This window comes from Ursus americanus, chromosome 9 (assembly GCF_024610735.1).
Source record: "Ursus americanus isolate L20-20 chromosome 9, mUrsAme1.1.p, whole genome shotgun sequence".
NCBI classification, from domain to species: domain Eukaryota; kingdom Metazoa; phylum Chordata; class Mammalia; order Carnivora; family Ursidae; genus Ursus; species Ursus americanus.
Window position 1 is genome coordinate 24,684,615 of NC_142135.1, and position 24,413 is coordinate 24,709,027.

At 33.3% G+C, this 24,413-nt stretch overlaps 1 protein-coding gene across 4 annotated transcripts in view; it reads left to right on the forward strand.

The window, feature by feature from the left end:
* The window catches only part of CSMD3 (CUB and Sushi multiple domains 3), a 1,146,349-nt gene that overhangs the window by 156,249 nt on the left and 965,687 nt on the right, over window positions 1–24,413 (forward strand). For all 4 annotated transcript variants that reach the window (XM_045805628.2, XM_087864412.1, XM_045805629.2 and 1 more), the window contains exon 3: window positions 15,141–15,253. In XM_045805628.2, the coding sequence (XP_045661584.1) occupies window positions 15,141–15,253 (113 nt within the window). The remainder of the gene's footprint in view (window positions 1–15,140; window positions 15,254–24,413) is intronic.

Consider the following 24,413-nt stretch of genomic DNA (forward strand, 5'->3'; position numbering starts at 1 on the left):
CTATGTCATTCACAAGTTGTGGTATATACATATATATAGAAAGAGATGATCATCTCAAAGACAGTCGTGAAAATTTATAAGAAAATGATGTTGAGCACAATGGGTAAAATTAATGGTTATGTATGCTCTGTTAGAGTAGTTACATTCTCAATTGCTTCTATCCAATATCTTTGAAAACAAAATACTGACTTAAAAACAGAAGAAAAACTATTCTGAAAGAGAACCCCTACTTTTCTAGGTTTTAGAATATACAGGTTAAATTGTATTGTGTCTTTATCAAAACATTTTTAATCATTACCAGCATAAAGCTTTATTTAAAACTCTCCAACTGCAATGCTTTATTTGCATTGTGTACAATTTAATGCTATATCTAAATCCATAAAACTACTGAGTAGTATAGAATCTCAATATCTTTTCTATAATCATTTTAGGTTAAATAAAATTTTAATTTGTCTTCATCATTGGGCTATATTGAAAAGAATATAGAACATGTATATCTATATTTTATATCTCTGTAGGGACACTGATTAAATGTGTGATAGTTTTTCTTTTAAGAACAAACACTTTAATGCTTGGAAAAAATAGACAAGATTTCATACTTCTAATATACCCATGTTTATAGATAAATAACATGTCATATAATTTTTGTGTTTTGCTAAACTGAGAGATAATAATATCTTCCTGGGAAACAGAATGAGCCATTAATTTTGAGTTATACTCTTATCTATGTGTATTGGATAAGTGGATCAAACAACTGACAATATGGAAGAATACAAAATACATTTGTAGAGTCGTTTTTTTTTCTTAGTGAATGTAGAGGACCATAAGAAATAACACTAAAATTCATATGGTAAAGTATGTATAATACTGCCTGTTAGAGGTCTTTGGAATGGACCAAGAAAAAGGTAGCAGGTATGGGGCGGAGGATCACTTCACTCCATGTCAAGAATTTCACATTTCTAAAGACACATGTGGTCTCATCCCATCTCTTCCTCTCTTCCTCCTTTTTCTTTCCTTCCTTCTTCCTAACTGGAAAGATTTATCAGTGATGGGGATGTAATAATGTTCTCATCTCTTTCTTGCTCACAGAAGACACAAACAGCATATAATGGGTCTTTGCTAATTTTATACCCAAAATAAAAGCCCTAAGAATGCTAAATTGGAGGGGAAAAAATCCAACTTAGAAGAGCATAATACCATATAGTTGAAGAATTACACTTAGATACATAATCCAAGTCTATTGTAAGTATCAATAACTGGGTGTTACAGGAAGAAAATTCTGAGAGTTTATGAAAGAACTTTCTACTTCTCACATCTGTTATCAAGAGTAAATAGCAATAGTAGCAAATACCTGCCAAATGCCAGAATATTGTTCCAAGTGATGTATTATTTAAAATCGACAAAAACTTTAGAGGTAGGAACTATTTTCATTAACATCTTGCCAGTGAGAAAACAGATGGGAAGAGAAGTAACCTGCCCAATGTCACACAATAGCAAATGGCAACACTGAGATTTACTCCAGGGAGTCCAGCACCAGCGTTATCATTTAATGTGTTTATTCTAATTAGATGAGCCCTGGGTAGGTTTATCACCAAAATAATTATGATAAAAATAGCATTTAGCAATGTGCTAGGCACTGTGCTAAATTTTACAAGCATTATCCCACTTAATCTTCACAATATAACTATGGGATAATTTCTAGTAGTAACCTCCTCTTATCCCAAGTTTAATAGGATGAAATACCTTACCCAATCTTGAATTGCTGATAAGCAGTAGAATATGTGTCTTCCAGTTGTATACCCTAGAATCAAAGCTTAGTCATAACTTCAACTGCTTCTTAAAACACCAACTTTGGAAATAATACATTCATTAACCATTGCAGGTGATTATGCAAGGTGGGGGACACTGTAAAATAGATATAAGTGTCTGGCATTCATTAATTGCCCACCATAACTGCACTGTACTTCAAGTGTTTTCAGCGGTTCAACTACACTGCTTATGGAATTATGGTCATTTATAATTTTAAAGATAAGTAGTTCAATGAACCAAAAAATAGAATAAAATAAAATAGTAAAGTAAAATAAAATAGAATCAGAAAGAAGAGACATTTAAAAGTTTGGCAATATTTGCACAAGATAGAGAAAAAATTGAAAATGCTGAATTTTGAAGAAAATCTCTAGTAATATATTGCATAGGTCCTGGATGAAATGTTGATCCTGAAGATGAAACTCCAAAGTCACTGGAAAGAATGAGTTTTTGTTGTTGTTTTTACATTTTCAGATTTTTAAAAATGTAAATTCAATTAGCCAAGGTATAATACATCATAACATTCAATGTATCATTAGTTCAGTATAACACCCAGTGCTCATCATATCATGTGCCCTCTTTAATGCCCATCACCCAGTTACCCCATCCCCCCATTCATCTTCCTTTCCTCAACCTTCAGTTTGTTTCCTAGAGTCAAGAGTCTGCCATGGTTTGTCTCCATCTCTGATTTCTTCCCATTGAGTCCCCCCCCACCCCACGCCTATTGTCCTCTGAACTATTCCTTATTTTTCACATGAGTGAAACCATGTGATAATTGTGTTTCTCTGATTGTCTTATTTCACTTAGCATAATACCTTCCAGTACCATCCATGTTGAGGTAAATGGTAGATATTCCATCCTTTCTGATGGCTGAGTAATATTCGATTCCATCCACATCTTCTTTATCCACTCATCTGTTGAAGGACATCTCGGCTCCTTCCACAGTTTGGCTGTTGTGGACATAGCTGCTATGAACATCGGGGTGCATGTGCTCCTTCTTTTCACTACATCTGTATCTTTGGGGTAAATACCCAGTAGTGCAATTGCTGGGTTGTAGGGTAGCTCTATTTTTAACTTCCTGAGGAACCTCCATACTGTTTTCCAAAGTGGCTGTACCAGCTTGCGTTCCCACCAACAGTGTAAGAGGGTTCCCCTTTCTCCACAACCTCGCCAATATTTGTTGTTCCCCATCTTGTTAATTTTAGCCATTTTAACTGGTGTAAGAATGAGTTTTATGTAAATGGAGTAACTCTAGACAGTGAGTTGATGACATTCTGTAAGAATGAGTTTTATGTAAATGGAGTAACTCTAGACAGTGAGTTGATGACATTCTCAAACTATGTTTTTGAGGGAAGAAAAAGTTTTCTCCCTGAAATAGTGGTTTTATAACATTTGTGCATCTCTAGGGTTTAGAAAATAAGGGGGAAAACCTGAAATACTTAAAGCGTGGGAATATTTAATAACAAAAAAGAAAATATTTAATAATAAGAATAATGAATTTAAGGTTGAGGAATGAAGGTCGTGGAGAACACTCACTAGCTTTCAGGAAATCAGACATTTGCAGAAACTGTAGGAAAACCCCAGTGATGAGCTCAGTTGTTTGTAACATCAAAACAATTGATTTAAAGAAGAATTCTGGTAAGGTGATGGGAAAATCTTACCTCTAACACCTGCTAAAGCCCATACACCTATCCGCCAAGACATTATAATAACTTACACTTTTAATTCACTTTACAAATCTTATGGAAGTGGCAAAATCTAATAGAGAACAATGCTGGGAAGAGATGTATTCTGGCAAGCATAATTCCAAGATTTACAGGTACTTCGATACAATGGAAAGAATATAAAAGAGTGGAAATGAATGCTAGTCAACTACCTTTCTAGCTATATCTTTACTATGTTCATAGTTATATCCATATCGACCCCAATCCCTATCCATATCCATATGTATATCAGTATCTATACTGATTTCCATATCTAGACCTATACCTAGGTACATGTTCCTAACATTGTGAATTTGCCTTTTTCACACAAGATGCCTTTTTCAAGAATTTTATATTTGAGAGAAGTTTCAGCTCATTTACTCCCAACAAATGATATAATTATTCAAATATTGCCACAGCCATCTTTTCCTTTGATATTACAATTAGTGACATCTTGACATAACCATGAATTATTGTGCTGTGCTTCATGTACCCCAATATCAATAGGATATGCATGATTTATTCTCACAGAACAGTCATTACTTTAATATCTACTTGTTCCTGTGGCTTCCCCATTCATTTTGAAATTAAATAGATTAACAGTTCACTTCAGCAAAGAATTCCCTGTATATCACCTGGACCATTTTTAAGAACTGTATAACCAAAGTAAAATTGTAAGATAATTCATATCAAATTTCTCACTGTGAGTAATGAGAAATCATCATGATAATGCTGGTTTTATAATACAATTTATCGTAGCAATAGCATGACACAGAATGCAAATGAAAGGGCAGTGGATTTGAGTCATAGTGCTAATGTAATTAACACTTAGTGGCTATTTTTTAGATTCCAGAAAATATTCCAGGCCATTCCACATGAATTCTCTTATTTAACCATCACAAATTCCTGGAATTTGGAGTAATGTTACCACTTTTGTTTTAAAATAAAGCTTGCTCTCTCTTTCTTTGTTTTTTTCCACTCCTCATGTCTGTTTCCACCCAATCTCATTATAAGCAGTAATCTCCTAATAGCCTTTTAACCTAAAAATATGGTTTTTACATTTATGTTTTTAACTAGAGAAAGTTTAAAATATTGCAATTGACTGATAGGGACATTAAAACTTATTTACGTAATGAGACAAGTATCACTCTTACCCATCAACCTTGACGCTTTCAGGGTTTCCATTACATTAAGCTGTAAAATGGCACATTAATTGCCATTATTTTTTTTAAATTCTTAAATAAACAACCTCTTACTTAAAAAACATATACATTGGCATTATAAGTGACTTTCTTGTAATTTCAACTTCAATCAATTTTGCATTAATTACCAAATAATTATTTTAGTATTTTTCATATTAGTCATTGATATAAAGTTGTAAGTTCATTATTTAATTCTCCCTAAACCTAGTTACTCATTACAGTGTTAAACATCATTAATGTCCTGAATCTTTGTAAGAGGAATGCTTAAAGACCTCTTCCATCTACAAAGGGTCATAAGAAGTAACAGGATCACTCATTTGAAGTTCATGATTTTTAAAACATGCAACAGTCTCTGATAAATGTTTTGCCTAGTAAATAATATAATGGTAAAATATAATTGAGGTCTACGTGTGATTAGGGGGAAGGGAGAATAGAGTCTATAAATTGGAAACTATTAATTGCAAGATAAAAACAACCAACACATATACCATCCTATCACATGAGAGTATCTATTGAAAAAACGGCCATTAGCTAACTAGCCCTGGTCCACGACAAATATTCGCCAGGTAACAGTGAAATGTGAAAAACAAAGAAAATGTTATGAATTTTTCATGAAGCTAGGTTTCTTAAGAGGACATGATTGTCTTTTAATCTGAGTTTAAATGCATTTATGTGCTACATTTGTGGCGAGAGAAAATGTTGATTATTGTGATTGCATAAAACAAAGTCATTATTTAAAATTAATACATTTCAATCCTCAGCCAATTTTCCTCAATTTTTAACTTTTATTAAAAAAGGATGTCTGAAGGAAATTTACGTGGCACGATTCAAGGGTTTTCCCCTGATAATATTTTTGACTAATATTACTTGGCTTTCCCACTAGGGAAATTTCTTTGCTAACTACTAGTGATATTTGCTATAAATGCACCAGCAAGTACAGATGGTGGTTCTACATTACCTTCCTGGTGTTTAATTCAATGACTTTAAAACGGTAACACAGTTTTTACCAGTTTCAACTACATAAAGCCATCATGTGAGTAAAATTATGTTCTTATCTATTCTAAATATCTCTTAAGAAATTTATATAAATTTCTGCATTGTAGAAAAGCAAATATTAAATAATTAATTAATTTAATTTAATAAAATTTAATAAATTATTTAATTTAATTAAATAATTAAATATGCATCCTGCCCTCATGGAAAAAATCACTTTCCTTCTGGGAAAAATCATCATGGGAAAAGAAATAGATTGGAGTTGGAAGTTATGGGTTTAAACAAATGTTGGAGAGGATGTGGAGAAAGGGGATCCCTCTTACACTGTTGGTGGGAATGCAAGTTGGTACAGCCACTTTGGAAAACAGTGTGGAGGTCCCTTAAAAAGTTAAAAATTGAGCTACCCTATGATCCAGCCATTGCACTACTGAGTATTTACCCCAAAGATACAGACGTAGTGAAGAGAAGGGCCATATGCACCCCAATGTTCATAGCAGCATTGTCCACAATAGCTAAATTGTGGAAGGAGCCGAGATGCCCTTCAACAGATGACTAGATTAAGAAGATGTGGTCCATATATACAATGGAATATTACTCAGCCATTAGAAAGAACGATTACACAACATTTGCAGCAACATGGACGGGACTGGAGGAGATTATGCTAAGTGAAATAAGTCAAGCACAGAAAGACAATTATCATATGGTTTCACTCATTTATGGAACATAAGAAATAGGAAGATCGGTAGGAGAAGGAAGGGAAGAATGAAGGCGGGGTAAACAGAAGGGGGAATGAACCATGAGAGACTGTGGACTCTGGGAAACAAACTGAGGGCTTCAGAACGGAGTGGGGTGGGGGATTGCGATAGGCCAGTGATGGGTATTAAGGGGCACATATTGCATGGTGCACTGGGTGTTATACGCAAATAATGAATCATGGAACACTACATCAGAAACTAAGGATATACTGTATGGTGAGTAACATAACATAATAAAAAGTTATTATAAAAAAAAGAAGTCATGGGTTTATATTTTGTTCCATTGCCTACCAGCAGTATGAATTTAAACTATTTACTGATATTTCTAAACTGTGATTTCTTCAGTTATAAGTCAGAAAAAATAGAGTTACACTCTAGTATTCTTTTCAAAGGAACATAAAATGTCATTTGCTATGCAATTTTACCATATATCAATATGAGGAAATATAATGGATAATTATTAATTTAACAATCAATATATGCAAAACACCAAAATTCACAGGTACCCAAATCAATACAAATGATTCCATAGGAAAAGATCATGCTTATCCATAAAATATTATGCTTTTAGATTACCTAAAAAACATGTTAAGTTCAAGTGCAATGTATATATAGATATTGTTATTGATAATTCATATTAAAATAAAAATCATACTAGTTTTACCTGAAAGATAAGTTTTAAAACTATATAGAGTTATATCCTGAAAGATAACTTCAAATAGAAGTGCATAAGGTATATGATCTTCCTTTAACTTTTGAGGTTAGTATTATGGTGAAAAATAAATCTTTCTAAACAGGAGTATCTACATAGAGTATTTGAATTTTCTTAACAATTGAAGTCCATTTACATTCTTATGATTTTTGAGGACACTGTTACAACAACACAGTTTTTGGTTTGAAAAAGAAAGTGTTCTGATGGCATTCATGTTCTCCTACTACCCACCCTAATTCATTAAATTAATAGTTATTGAGGGCCCTCTTACATGATATGTACTGCATGAAAGCACTGATGATAAACTAATGAGTTCCAAGGACTTCACAAAGGTTAGTGTCCAAAGAGAAGAGACATGGTTAATAATCACACATAAATATTAAATTATAAATGAAGTCTTGTAAAGAAAAGTGAAGATATGCCTTAGAAACGTTGAAGGTTTAGTTATAGACCACTGCAATAAAGTGAATACTGCAATAAAACAAGTCTTTTTTTTTTTTTTTTTTTGGTTTCCTGGTGCATATAAAAGCTGTGTTTACAGGGTGCCTGGGTGGCTCAGTTGGTTAAGGGTCTGCCTTTGGCTCAGGTCATGATCCCAGAGTCCTGGGATCGAGCCCCACATTGGGATCCCTGCTCAGCAGACAGCCTGTTTCTCTCTCTCGCTCTGCTGTTCCCCTTGCTTGTGTGCTCTCTCTCTCTCTGTCAAGTAAATTAATAAAATATTTTTTTAAAAGCTGTGTTTACACTGTAGTCTATTGAGTGTGCAATAGCATTATGTAAAAAAAAATGGACGTACCTAACTTAAAATATACTTTTTTGCTAAAAAATGCTAACCAATCTCTGAGCTTTCAGTGAGTCATAATCTTTTTGCTGGTGGAGGGTCTTGCCTCCATGTTGATGGCTGCTGACTGATCAGGGTGGTGGTTGCTGAAGTTTGGGCTGGCTGTGGCAATTTCTTAAGAAAACAATGAAATTTGCCACATCAATTGACTCCTCCTTTCATAGAGTTTCATTCTGATAGGATTTCGCCCATGGCAGAATGTCTTTCAAAACTGAAGTCAATCCTCTCATATTCTGCCACTGCTTTATCAACTAATTATGGAATATTCTAAACAAAGGATTTAGAATATTTGTTCTTTGTTGTCATTTCAACAATCTTCATAGTATCTTTAGCAGGAGTAAACTCCACCTCAAGAAACCATTTCTTTGCTCAACCATAAGAAGCCATCCCTCATCCCCTAAAGTTTTATCATGAGATTACAGCAAGTCAATTAATAGTAACAGGGTCCAATAGCAACATCAAAGATCAATGATCACAAGTCACCATGACAAATATAATAATAATGAAGAAGTTAGAAATAGTGCAAGAATTACCAAATGTGACACAAAGATACTAAGTGAGCAAATGCAGTTGGAAAAACAGTGCCAACAGAGTTGCTCAACGCAGGATTGCCACAAACCTCCAATTTGTGAAAAACATAATATTTACAAAGTTAAAAAAAAGTGAAGCTCAGTAAAACAAGGTACTTACAACTAACAGGATTCATAACTGAACGTGTTTATTTTCAGATCAGTCAAGCAAAGTATTATAGGAGGGAGGAAAAGAAGTTACTGAAAATCCACATAATGATACAACTATCATGGAAATAAGTCTAAAACATACATCCTTCCTTATTTATCGAAATAAAAAAGAAAAAGAAAACTAAATCTCACATTATACAACATGTCACAACATGCTCATTATTTACAGATAACTATAGAAAACCAGTTTTCAATAAGAGGAAAACATACTCTGCATTGTCCTTCACTATCATCTTGGGTAATTTAAATGGTACAGTGTCCTAAATATTGTCTAAAAATACTGATCAGTTAATATACATGAATGGGTGGGTGTCAAATGAGATTGCACGTAAAATAATTGTGTGTTTATTTGTACATTAGTTCAAATACTTAATATTTTGATTTAATCAATGGGTCAAAGACCATGACAGGATAAACAAAGTGTTCAATAGAAAATGGGACACTGTAAGCCACAGCTTTAGACCTGGCTCTACTATGAACTTGATCAAATTATTTAATTTCTCCCATTCACTTGCATCTTCTAAAATGTGAGGGTGAAATTGCATATTTCACCTGTACAGAGAAATTTTTCTTTTAAAGTTATAGTCAAATAAATTTTGCACTAATAGGCTTTGAATCTACTCATGTTGCAGATCAACATGGGTCTCAGCAATTTAGAGTGGTCACTAGGTTCTATCAGAGTTCTGTTTTCATTTATATCTAAGTTAATACTTTAAACACTTTTAAAAAAATCTATATTCCAAATCCAAAAGACAGCTATGAGTTGGTTTCCTATTGTCGGGGCAACAAATTACTTAGTAGTTTAAGCAACATAAATGTGTTATTTTGCAGTCTGGGAAACTGAATTCCAAAATGGGTTTAACTGGGCTGAAATCAAGGTGTCAACAGGTCTAGCAATCCGGAGGCTCTAGAAGAGAATCTGTTCCTTGCCTTTTCCAGGTTGTGGAGGCTGCTTGCCATTCTTTGGCTTATGTCCCTCTTCCATCTTCACAGCCAGCAATCACATCACTCTAACCTCTGCTCTGTTATTCCATATCCTACTCTCTCTGACCCTCCTGTTTCCCTCTTTTTAAAATTAATTAATTAGTTAACTAGTTAAAGTTAATTACTTAATTGACTAATTAACTAATTAACTAATTTTATATTTCCCCTTTTTAAAATATAAGTTCAATTAGCCAACATATAGTATATCATTAGTGCTGTTTCACTCTTATAAAGACCCTTGTGGTTACGCTGGACCCTTCCAGATAATCTAAGGTAAGTCCCAGTCTTAAATTCTTAACTTAATCACATCTGTAACATTCTTTTTGTCATATAAGGTGACATATTTTAAAATTCCAGGGACTAGAGCCCAGGTATTTTTGGAGGGCCATCACTCAAAACATAACATTAGATGTACAACTGTAACAGTCATAACATCATAGCAGGTTATGATGTAAGTAGTTTTTCAGAATTCTTGTGTGCTGCAAAACCATTCATCCTTTTGTTTCCTTCCTGATAATGTCCCTCGGGGTTTGTTTGTTTGTTTGTTTGTTTGTTTTGTTGAAAAAATAGTATGAGCATTTAAAGTGAGAAATATTTTATTTATACATCTTCATATCAAGAAGTAAAGTTTTAAAACATCTAGAAAGTTAATTAATAACTAATTAGTTACTCAATGACCCTGCAATTCCACCAGTAGATATATTCCCAGTAGAAATATGTATGTATGCTTACAAAACATGTAAATAAAAGTTTATGGCAGTATTATTTATAAAAGACCCAACTGGAAAAAGAAAAATCCCCTAGCCGTAAAACGGCTAAATAAATTGAGGAATGAAATGAAATCCTATGTAGTAATGAAAGTTAATCTCCATACTACCTCTACAATAGTACAAACATAATGCTGAGTCAAAGAAGCCAGAGTGAAATAATTTTATTATATGTAATTTCATTTATATAAAGGTTTAAAACATGCAAAATTAGTTTAGCTAGAACTCAGGCGAGTGGTTATCTTCGGGGAGGAGTGAGATAGTAATGAATGGGAGGAAACATAAGCAAACATTCAGTATTTCTTGCAGTGTTTTATTTCTTGATCTGAAATATTTAATTTGTGAAAATTCAGCAGTATGTACACTTTTGATCTGTTGTAATCCTCTGTATGTAAGTTCATTGAACATATTTGTAAACAAAAAGACCAATATTATATAATTAAATTATAAAAGTATAATCTTTTATGCATATAAAAGTATAGCCTAGTATATTCTGGTCATAAGTGACATATTTTAAAAAATAAGGACACCAAAGTTAAAAGATGTTCTAGACTAATTCTAATGAAGTAAGTTTTAGATTTACTACTGCCAGATAAGATAAAGTTTCAGACCAAATCATTATTAGACATAGATTAGGGGCACCTGGGTGGCTCAGTCAGTTAAGCATCTGACTCCTGATTTCAGCACAAGTCATGATCTCAGAGTTGTAAGATCAAGCCCACATCAGGCTCTGTGCTGGGCATGAAACCTGCTTAAGATTATCTCTCTCCATCTCTCTCTGGCCCCATCCCCCAAAGAAACTAAAAAGAGTAGCATTTCATAAAGAATAAAATGTTCAATTTGCCAGGAAATACAATAATTTAAACTGTGTACATCTAATAATGTGGCCCCCAAGTATATTTTAAAATAGACTAACTACAAGGAAAATTTTTAAAAATCTACAATCCTCTTGTGAGATTTTAGCATATCTCTTTCAGTAACTAATAGATCTGATTTTAAAAATATAGTCAGCACAGAGAACACTCTAACATGATGAACAAATTTGTGTAAAAAATATATTGAACGCCGCTCCTAGCCAATGATAAATACCCGTTATAGGAACCAGAATGATCCCAGAATAATGGTTCTCTAAGAACTTGTGAATACATCGCATGGCAAAAATAACTTGGCAAATGGAATTGAGACAGATGTTATAATAGAAGTTATCTGAATTATCAATTTGAACACAATTTAATTACATGAGCATGCAAAAGTTGAGAACTCTCTCCATCTGGAGGCAGAAGAGGCAGCAGCAGAAGGATGAGGTACAAGGAAAGACCCAAGAGAATTACGGAATGAGAACATGGACTTTCCTTGCTGATTCTGAAGATGGAGGAAGGGGGTTGCAAACTGAGAAATGGAAGCAATCTCTAAAACCTGACAACAACCCCAAGTCAACCGCCAGCAAGGAAACAAGACCTTAGTCCTACAACTGCATGGAATTTAATTTTGGCAACAGCCCTATAAATTTGGAAGTGAAAGCAAATTCTGCTCCAGAGGCTCCAGAAGCAATGCAGCCCAGCTAACACCTTGATTTCAGCTTCATGAAGCTCAAAGCAGAGAATCAGCTGAGCCATGCTCTACCAAGACCTATGTAACTATGAGATAATTAATAATGGGTGTGTACAAGTGAACTTTTGCAAGAATGTTGATGAAAACACAAATTATAAACAACCCAAATGTCCATCAACAGTATAATGTATAAATTTAGTGTGGGATATTTATTGCAATAGATTCCTATACAGCAGTGGTTCTCAAAATGTGATCCATGGATATCCTTGAAGGTCCTGAGACACTTTTAGGGGGTCAAGATCAAAACTGTTTCCATAATAGTACTGAGACAATATTCATACTGCTTTCATTGTGTTGACATTTGCCCTCATGGTACAAAAGTAATGATGAGTAAAACTGCTGGTACATGAAAACATCAATTAGTGACCTCAAACTGTACAAAGTCATTAGTCATTGCCACATGCATTGCATTAGCATTGCCACATGCTTTCAGTGTGAAAAAAAAATCCATTGTACATGAGAATATTCCTGTTGAAGTTATAGTTATTAAATGTCTACCCTGTAATGTCCCTCTTTTAAATGACTTGTGTAACAAAATGAAAAGTATGCAAAAAAACAAAACAAAACAAAACCCACAAACCTTATGCCTACCAAAATATGATGGTTGTTTCAAGGAAAAACAGTTGCATAATTAAGTTGTCAGCTGAACTGGCCACTTTTTCATGGAACATTTTTTTTACTTGAGTGACTAACATAAACTATAGTTAGTCAAACATGGGTATTTGTTATGTATTTTTTCCAATATATGCTTGCACGCACACACACACACACACACACACACACTGAAACTGAATTGTTACTTCAAGGGAAAACAACTGACAGGATTTGTTGTCCATGATGAAATCTGAGTTTCCAAGTAAAAAATGAGAATTTTGGAAAATTTCACTCCATTACTGTAAGTGTTAGAGCTTCCCCAAGTTTAAAGATTTTTCTAATGAGATCAGTAGCAATAAAAATAAATGTGATTTTTTGATACATTGTAATATAATTTATCAACATTTGGGAGATCTAACTCAGTGAACCAATATATTTCAAATTACTAATACATGTTAAAAAATGCATGGGTAAAAAGGACCCATTATAAAAACAAGGTGAAGCAATGGATTTTAATGCCACAGGGTATAAAAATTAATTGATATGGTTTGAATTCAACATCATGTAGTATCAAAGAAGAGTATCCATTTATCTGCAAAAGTTATTAGAATTCTCTTCCCTTTTTCAACTACATATGTGAGGCCAGAGTTCTTCATACCCATCAACCAAAACAGCATATTGTAAAATATTGAATAAAGAAGTAGATATGAGAATCCAACTGATTTCTGCCAGTAGGCCAGATATTAAATAGATTTCCAAAAACAGAATACAATACATTCTTGTCATTTTTGTTTTGGAAAAGAGAATTATTTTGAATTAAAATATGATTTATGTCAACATGCAGTGTGCTTATCCTGGTTATTTTTAAAGTAATAAATGCACATGTAAAAAATTGTTCTCAGTTTTAATTTAAATAAGGTAAATATCGATAAATCAAGCCCACAAAATCTTTTTGGGGTTCTTAATAATTTTTAGAGTATAAACACATTGGAGACAAGTGACAATTACTGCTATCTATCAATGAAGTATATGGTAATTTCAACGTAGATTAATCCTACACATACAATGTTGGACAAAAACAGCAAGTTTTTAAAAAAATAGTATAATTCCACTGCATAAAATTACTAACTCTTATTCTTATATTAATAATAAAAATGAGAAAATAAATAACATAAAAGGCAATTTGTAGAAAAAATAAAAATTAGTATTTTCACTAGTTTTAGAAAAATTATATCCTGTGTATGTTTTTTTAAATTTTGAATTTCTCTTTCCTAGTTTAGGCAAAGTACCAATTGTAAATCAATTGTATAATCAAGCTTGTAATTATATGCAATAAGTTATTTGCAAAATACTTAATAAATTATGGTAAAAAATATCAGACAAATATTTGTTTTATAAATATATGCAGTATAGGGGTGCCTGGGTGGCTCAGTCAGTTAAGCATCTGCCCTCAGCTCAGGTCATGATCCTGGCTGGGGTCCTGGGATTGGAGCTCACATCTGACTCCCTGCTCAGCAGGGAGTCTGTTTCTCCTCTGCCCCTCCCCCCACTCGTGCTCTTTCTCCCTCTCTCTCTGTTTCTCTCTCTCAAATAAATAAAATCTTTTTAAAAATGCAATATAACCAAAAAGTTATCTGCAACTATTAAATTTAATATAACTTTTTTATTTTTATTTTTTTAAAAGATTTTATTTATTTATTTGACAGAGAGAGACAGCCAGCAAGAGAGGGAACACAAGCAGGGGGAGTGGGAGAGGAAGAAGCAGGCTTCCCAGTGGAGCAAGGAGCCCGATGTGGGGCTTGATCCAGGACTCCAGGATAACGCCCTGAGCCAAAGGCAGATGCTTAACAACTGAGCCACCCAGATGCCCCTAATATAACTTTTTTAAAGTTTAGAAACTGATAAAACAAAATCTCATCATTTGTAGACTTTTCAGTTTCAAGATTTCATAGATCACAACTCTTTCTTTAACATTAAATTTTAATAAATACTTCCCACTGTATAAATATATTCTAAATATCAGGAAAATTATTTATTTGACAAAATATCTTCTGAATATTCAGTTGTTAAAATCAGGAGCAAAAGATACCTAAGAACACATACTCTCACAACTCATTTCCCAAAGTCTAAATTAATCAATATTTTCATAGAGATGATATATGTAATATATATGATAAATAGTTATGCACATTCATATGTATGTAAATAAAATTATATATTTATATATACCTACATCAATTGTTTTTGATGAGTGACTTTCAATCAATATGTCATAAATTTGTTTATAAACCCTCACACATACACATACACACACACACATACACATACTTATACAAAGCTTGTGGATTTGATAAAATGACTTTTAATGCTCTTTCAACTCTATTAGGTAAAATGTCTATAGCACTAACAATTAATTCCATTTATGTTTTTAGGTTAACAGGATTCCATCTGCCACCGCCAGTGACAAGTACTAAATCTGTGTTCTCACTACGTTTGACCAGTGATTTTGCAGTTAGCGCTCATGGTTTTAAGGTATATTATGAAGGTAAGTGATGACAATATAAAAGGACCACCACCCAGTTTTATAGAGTCAAACCAAAATTCTCTAGGATGGAAATGGAAGAAGAATCACCAGGAAGGAAGATACAGTTCATCCTATTACCTCAAACCTTGTCCTGAGAGTCACCTTCTTAATAATCATTAATATATAATAAAATGCGAAAATTAGTAGGTTTTACTGTTTTATTGCTGTGTTCCTAAACAGAGGAAAATCTTTCCTTTAAATCTTCTTGGAGATGAGACCATGAAACCATTATGTGGTTAGACATTAACAAAAGCACACAAAATGAAAGTAACAGGAAATTAGGTCTGATTCAAGATTCAGGCATCAGACTCCACCCTATTTTCCTCTATGTTTTGCCTGTCTGCTAGAAAATAACCTGGTAATCTGTCTTCTCCACAAGCTAGTCAAGAGAAAAGACCTATTAATTGACAAGCATTTACATCTTCCGTTCTAAACCAGCCTTTCCAGTCCCACAGATCCATAGTCCCTAAAACCACAGAAAGGAAAACTAAGAAGCTCTTGAAACTAAAGGTTTTATCTGGAAGGTGGAACAAACCATTTGGCATCAAAACCTGACCTGAACTAATTGGAGGCCACTAATAATCTTTATTTATCCTGCATAGTGTGGATACTCATGTTTCATTATGCAAATATTGTTTGATAATTTGGTGTACCACAGGCTCTGCTGATGGTGTTACAAATGTACAGAATCTGCATGTGTTCCTTTTTTATTTATAAATTCTGATGGTAAAAATACTCTGTTCCTGAAGGTTTCAGATGGAGGTCATGGACTTGTAATTTCTTCTTCATGTGATCTGACAAAAAAGTTGTACCTCCTTTAGGGAAGAGCCCGTCCCTACCTATAGGAATAGCATATCAGATTTCAACTCACCTTCCCAGGGCCATATTACCAGAATGTACAATACCAGATCTAAAGTCATCATAACAGATACACAGATACAAATATAGATACAGTAGCAGGGGTGGTTACTTTCTAAAGCACATAATAATTCATAATATGATATGTTTAAAGAGCACACTGGAAAGCATATATAAAGTAGAATTGCTTTAGTATAAAGGTTAACAGTTTGCATGTGGGGAAAGTTATAAATCAAACATTTCATCTGAGTGCTATCTTTCTCACTAGAAAAAATATCCTTTAACAAACAATTGAGTAAAAATGTTTTCTCTTTTTTATATATCCTAAATAATGACACATCATAGCAATTTTTAACACTATTTTCTACCCAATACATTTCTGAACTATCTTTTGTCTAGCAGGGGAGGCTGCATTCTACGACTTATTTTCCTCCATTGTGCTAGTAAAAATCATTATTTTTCTAAGGTGCTTTCACAATAGTTGAGTATTTTTATCTTGGCAACTTAATTCATAGTTCAAAACACTAAAAGCACAAAGGTTTAATTTTAAGTGTAATTTTGGCAATATTGAAGGGGTTGGTAATACAATAATTTTCTATTAAAGGCTCCTTAATAGAAAACCGGCACTCTATCCGTCAAAGTATAAATATATTTTAGGTTAGTTTATTCTTTTGGTAAGTACTAAGTACACTGAAAATGTAGTAACTTGGAAGATGAGTTAAGATGTTGCCATGTTTTCTGGTTTGACTGTCAAGTTTTATGAAATATACTCAAAAATATTTTCAAAGCTCTCCATTCTTTCTACATATACAACATTCTATTTCTGTCTTTTCTGCTTCCATAAAAAGGGATTCGCAGATCTTCATGACATTTAAATGTATGTTTGGGAAGTACTAACTTAAAATATAAGGTAATAGGTGTCCACATAGTATTGAGGGATTGGTATTCATGCTACAGAACATCTTCAAGAATTGATTTGTAATGGTACCTTCTACCATGTGTTAGTTTTCTGTTGCTATTATAACAAATGAACATAAATTTAGCATGTTAAAAAAATGTATTAACTCACAGTTCTGGAACTGAGAAGTCCTCGTGGTCTCCGCTAGTTTCTCTGTTCAGGGTTTCTAAAGGCTGAAACAAAAATATCAGCTGGTTGGGCTCTTATCAGAAGGTTCTGGGAAGATACTAGTGCCCATAGCTCCTGAAGGCCTCTCTCTTCCTTGTACTTGGGCCGTATGCCTGAGAGCCAGCAAGTGGGGCACTGCATCCTTCTCATACTCGAAATTTCTCTGACTTCCCTTTCTGAAGCATCCCTCCACTACCTTCTTCCGCCACACATCTCTGACTTTGAGTAGAGAAATTTCTTGGTTTTAAAGGCCTGTGTGATTAAACTGGACCCAACTGGATAAACAAGTCTAATCTCCCTGTGTAAAATTCCTTAACTTAATTACATTTGCAAGGTTCTTTTTGCCATGTCCCATGACATATTCACTGATTCCAGAGATACTTGGTCGGGGGGCTGGGGAGAGTAAGGGATGAGTTTCATTTGTCCTACCATACCATGGGATACTACATGACATTTTACAGAGGAAATAGCTGCAGGTCTGTATTTATTTAACCATGGCCAATGATACTGTCAAGGTCAGCTGGTGTATAGTATTCCCCTCTTAAGCACAGGGGATATGTTACAAGCCCTTCAGTGAATGCCTGAAATCATGGATACTACCAAACTCTCTATATACTATATCTTCTCTTATACATACATACCTATGATAAAGTTTTGTTTATAAATTAGGCATAGTGGGACATCCAGGTAGCACAGTTGGTTAAGTGTCCGACTCTTGATTTCGGCTCAGGTAATAACAATCCCGGGTGGTGAGACCGATCCTGACTTCCGCTGGGCTCTGTGCTCATGGGGAGTCGGCTTGAGGAGTCTCTCTCTCCCTCTGCCCCTTCCCCCTCGCTCATGCTCTCTCTAAAAAAAAGTAAATAAATCTCTTTTTTTTAAGACTTTATTTTTATTTATTTGACAGAGAGCGAGCGAGCACAAGCAGGGGAGCAGCAGGCAGAGGGAGAGGGAGAAGCAGGTTCCCCGCTGAGCAGGGATCCTGATGTGGGGCTTCATCCCAGGACCCTGGGAACACGACCTGAGCCGAAGGCAGACGCTTAGCGACCGAGCCACCCAGGCGCCCGTAAATAAATCTTTTTAAAAAATTAGGCATAGTAAGATATCAACAACAATAATAAAATGAATAATTATAATAATATATTGTAATGAAAGTTCTGTGCACATGGTCTCTCTCTCAAAATATTCTGGACTCACCCTTCTTGTGACCATATGAGATAATAAAATGCCTACGTGATGAGATGAGGCGAGGTGAATGACGTAGGCACTCTGATGTAGAGTTAGGCTACGATTGACCTTCTGATGATTCGTCAGAAGGAGGGTAACTGAAGCGGAGGAACGCGAAACTGCAGATAAGGCGGGACTACCGTATTGTGAAGTCCAGAAACAGTTTGGAATTTCAAAGCTCCTTCACATCCCTACGTTTTGGATCCAAGTTATCATTCCATAATTACCTCAAATTACAACTCTGGACCTTACTCCTGCTACAATAAAATTAATCTGCTAATCTGGACATTTTCTCTAAATTTATACCTTCAGGCTTTGGTTTGTTTTTTTTTTTTTTAGATGATCCTAATATCTGAATCTCATTAATTTTCATTACATTTTCCTCTATATAATCATTTCCTAGTTACCTTCTGTTTGAAGTATAGTTGACACACACTGTTACATTAGTTTTAGGTGTACAACATAGTGATCCAAAAAGTCTATAGATTATGCTGTGCTCATCACAAGTGTAGCTACCATCTGTCACCATAAACTCTATTTCAATACCACTGACTATACCCCCTTTGCTGTGCCTTTCATCTTAATCTTTTAAAGTGTCCTAAAACCTTGTCCTTGTGTGTTAGAATTTATGAGATCTCTATTTATCAGTAATATTTGTGCATCTATTTGTGTTTCTCAATGTGCCAACACTGGACCACATGCATCAGAATCATCTGGAGATTTTGTTAAAATGTAAAATATAGAATTCTTGGCCTCAGTTATATGTCCTGAATCAGAGTAGGGAATGATCTCCTAGAATATTCATTGCAATTACAATTTTAAGTCCAATAAAGAATATATAATTGATAAATATGTCAGTCTCTGATCTTCGCAGAACTCAGTTCTTACAAATTTCTACTGCCCTACCTCAGCCCATTTACCTTAAAACTCTGAAGGGTGTGTTTGATAAATTTTGATAAAGAGCACTTAATCATTTACTGGAAATACTTTTTCTTTTAAACTCCTTGAAGTCAAAGCTGTGAGTTGTTAAATTTCTGTGGAAAATTTCCCCATTAATATCTAGCTGCATTTATCTTTATCTTTTCTCAATACTGTCTATCATACACCTCAATATCTTGTCGCTATTTCCCAAGGTTTGTTTTTTTACAGAACTTTGGTTTCATTTTTTTATGTTAATAAAAACAAATGACTAAAATACTGTTCTATGAAACAGTAAATTCGAGAAACACTAAAGTATACTACATTGAATAGTCATATAACCATTTTTCAAAATTCTATCAAGATAAACATGATAAGATCTGTGTTCTATGGGGTACATAGTGAGAAATGTTCTCGGGTCTTTTCTAAATCTGCCAAACAGCATTCAAAATATATTCCAGTTTCTGCTAAAAGTTATTTTGTATAACAGAATTCTTTTACATTTTACTTCAAAGATGTATAACCATTTTTTATGGGTAAAAGAGCATATACTTATATACCATGGAATCTACTACCATTTTGGAATCATTTATTGTGGAAACAAAGTAATATAATGAAAGCATATAGTGGATTATGTACATAATAAATGTTATTATATGTATTATAGTAAGCGGTTACTCTAATGTCTGCAAGAATCTCAATGAATAATTTCAGCAAGTACCAGTGAACTAATTCAATGATCAGAAACAGACTCATAGAGTATAGTCTTAAAAACTCACTTCAAACACAAGGTTGTTATTATGCCTTAATGATTATTGATGTGTATGACTAAGTAATTAAGAAATCATAGGGTTACAAGTTTCACCTTTAGAAAATACACTGTTAAATCATTTTCATATTTTAATTCAGAAACAAATTTGGCTACTAACACTACTATCACTAGGTAACATTCACTGAGTGTTCTCTTTGTGCCAATCACAGTGCTAAAGATTTTACATGGATTTTCCCACCCTAGAAAATTATATAAAAAAATGTAATAAGCAAGAATTTAACAAAAAATTACATTAACATAAAAATATGTATAAATTCCCTACAAATGTAAACCGTATACATTTTGGAGACCTGTTTTATATCTAACTATAAACTATAATTCCATTTACAGTTAAATGGATAGGATCACATAGAATTTAGTACAAAAGTATATTATAAAAATAAAAATTACTGATAGTGTTGTATATTAAAACAATATGAAACATAAAAGTTGAATTGCATTCTTACATATATTATGGGTGACCTATATATTCTTTGTCCTTTTTAAATACTTGACATACAAATGGGTATTTATACTACTTACTATTCTGTTTAGCTATCTGTCACACATGTTTATTAAAAGTTTATCCTTGAGAACATCAAATAACGTTAGTGATTTTTAATTTTAGGGGTTATTTTCAATTCCTAAGCTTTAAAAATTTAAACTGCAGTATCATGAAATTTAATGAAGAACTTACAATCTAGGATCAAGTTAATTACGCTTCTGGCAAGACAGTTGAATTGTAGCAAGAGAATTTTATGTAATAAAATTAAATATATTAAACAGTTTGCTAGCAATAAAGGTAAGTTAGGTTCATAAAAGAAGTTAATGGATCATTACCTTAAATACTTTTAAAGATAAATGAAAGATATTTTATTTAAAAAAACAGATGTCATACATGTAAAGACAATTTTTCCTCTTGCTCAAATTCAAATCTTTTGCCTTTCAGGTTTCATAGAGTCAGCCTACGTAAGAATAGAAACATCTTAATCTTAAAGTGACCTCCTAGCTAAATCGCGATTATCTTTCCCCCTTTTTAAACAGTTGGAAGTGTTCAAAATCCCAATCCAGACAATGACACAAATAAGCCTTTTACTTAAATATCATCTTCAAAAGGGAGTTAAAAGATACAGTGTTACAATAAATCTGTAGATGGGTATAAACAAGTTTATTAACTTTTGAGTTGTTTTACATATGTTACCCAGGAAAGTACAGATCACGTTCACCATACTCCCAAAAGAGCTTCAACAGTACTCTCAGTTCACAAATGCTTTCGGACATTTAAACATTTCTCATTTCTGCACAGTGTAGCATAAACAAACTCCACAGTTAGAGAGCTTTTCAGCTTTGCTTCTCTCCAGTTACCTAAATTCACGAAATAAATTTCTACATACACTATATTATTTAAACTATGCTACCATATATCTCTGTCTCTTCTTCCCTGAACACCCTGTACACACATCTTTGGCCCACCCATTTCTTATTCTTCCAGACTTTGTGCAGGCCTTAATCATTTACAGAAACTCATTTATAGAATGCAGGATTGAGCCCAAAATGCTCAGTGATCTTTTTCTATGTGCTTAGATATGTACACACCTTGTCACAATATTGTATCTTACCGTTTCATATGTTTTTGCTCACATAGGCTATGAGTAGCTTAAGGGTATAGTATCTATTTTACTTGTTTTGCAAACATGCCTCCTGGAACATGGAAAACACTTAATACATGCTTGTTAAAATCAACTGATATACAGATATCTAATAATTTCATCAGTAAAGAGGAAAGATTTAATATATCTCTCACCTGCCGAGAATCAAAATGCCAGTCAATGTCTTAAAAGGTAGGTGTAGGCTATGTTTAACCACTTAGCACTTGTGATATTCATTGATATTTACCTTAGATAAATAAGGTTTGGTGAAATTTGGGTCTTTTTATTTGAGAAAAGCCATTATTATATGTATTATTATACATAAAATTATTTTCCTTTTATGCATATGTTCTTTGCTTTAAAATCTTTACTTACCTGAAGTAAATGGTTTATAAAGCATTTTTAAAAATACGAAATTGCTCATATAGCATAACAAGAAAATCAAGATGAAAATGAAAAATTGTTAAAACCAGTGATATATGACCTATTTAATCTTTGTGATTCATGTGGAAAAGATAGGATAATGTTGAAGATTGTATTTTATTACACAGAAATAGAATTATTAAACTTAGTATGTAATCTCATTTCACATTGAATTTCCTTCTTTTATATATGTTGCTAAAAGTGTTTCTATCAATTGCTATAATTTATCATTTTGATATGTGTGTTAGAATGAAGTTTGAGACAGTGATAATTTAAGATTCCAGTTATAAGTCAAAGATTTTTTTGTTTCATACATTCAAAGACCATACATTGTGATAATTTGTTATAATGTAATAGCTTACAAGAAAGTATACTATAAGCTTGGTTAAGAAATTACTTTGTGAATTTATCTTGATTCCCCCTTACTGAAATTCGGTAAGTTAGAAAAATATAATTTAATGTTTATTATTTGACTGTACGAATGATGGTGTACCACAGAAAATTAAATCTGAAATGAGTTTTTCCTTATAAAAACAGTTATGCTCTTTAACAGTTATCATTTAATATCATAAAAAATAAACATACATAAAATAAAATGCAGATATTTTAACAGCAATAGTAAATAGCATCAATCATTTTGATTCAATGAATATGCATACTGTTAAAATAAAATTATATTTCCTTATAGAGAAGTAATTGGCATAAAATCCCATTTTTAGTACTTATTACACAACTCTCAGTTTTAAGATGGATTTTTGGTCATTTTTCCCATACCACATAAGAAAACATAGTTTACAAAATGCATTCAATATTCCAATAAAATTATAATTTTTCTCTCTGTACAATATGCTATCTTGTCTAGAACATTCTTAAAATTTTGTATAGCTTTTAATCATATTTTTAAAAAGTCAACTTCTAACGTTAATGAATGTGGGAAGCTGTTATCAAAACCTTAATTAATGGAATTCCCTGGTGAGAAAGGAAGACTCAAAAAGACACAAAAAGTTTTTTATTTGGTCATTGGGGAAGCAAAGTCATAACAGGAAGTATATGTGAAAAAGATAACAAAAAAACCCAAAGGAACGCAGGAATCTAATCTGAAGCAATATTAATTAATAATATTCTTTAAACAACGTGTTGTTTCCTCATATAATGAAATGTGAATTGACTTCAAGGCATGGGTTGCGGGGCTTTTAGTATTATTCAGGTAATTAAATGTTCATTAGCTATTGTTCTTTTTATCTAATTATTACATTAACGATAATATTTCCAATTTGTAGCTAAAATAATTGCATATTCTAAATAGTTTTCCTAATATTCATTTGCATTTACCATAATTTGGTTGTCTGTCATGTTTGAAGGCACTTACTAGTACTTTTGGTTCTTTCACCCTGCTTCCAATTGAACACTATATTTCTTATCTTACAAGCAGATCTTTGACAGTGTGCTCTTTTGTTCTTAATTGTCAAGCACTAGTCATCACTGGCTATGCTTCATGCAGTATTTCATTGTGCATTTCCATGTAGCTGTGTCATTGCATTCGTTTCTTGTAGGGATATTTAAAGGCATTTTGTCCACAAAATGATCATTCTCATCTATATTGGTTTTATATTTATATTGTGTAATAAATGTTGCCACCATTTAGCAGACCAGTATATCACAAATTATAATCTCAGAGTTCTGTAGGTCAGAAGTCTGACTCGGTTTTTAGCTCAGATATCATAAGGTTACAGTCAAGGTATTGGCTAGCAAACACTTCGGTGGTTACACCGAAGACCAGGTTCCTATTCTAAGCTTACTATTCGCTGGTAGAATTTATTTCCTTACAGTGGTTGGATTGAGATCCACATTTTCTTGCCAGGTATTGACCAGGGACTTTTCTCAGTTTGTATAGGCTGCCTGTATTTCCTTACCATTCCTCCCGCAAAAGGCAGTTCACAACCTGGCTTTCTTCCAACTTACCTGGAACACATCTGTCTGACTTTACCTTCCTCTCCAGTTGATTAGTAAAGAGTCCTATATAACATAATCACAGGAGTGACTGTCCCACCACCACTGCCATATAATGTAATCTAATGAAGAGGGCAACTTTCTCATCATATCCATAGG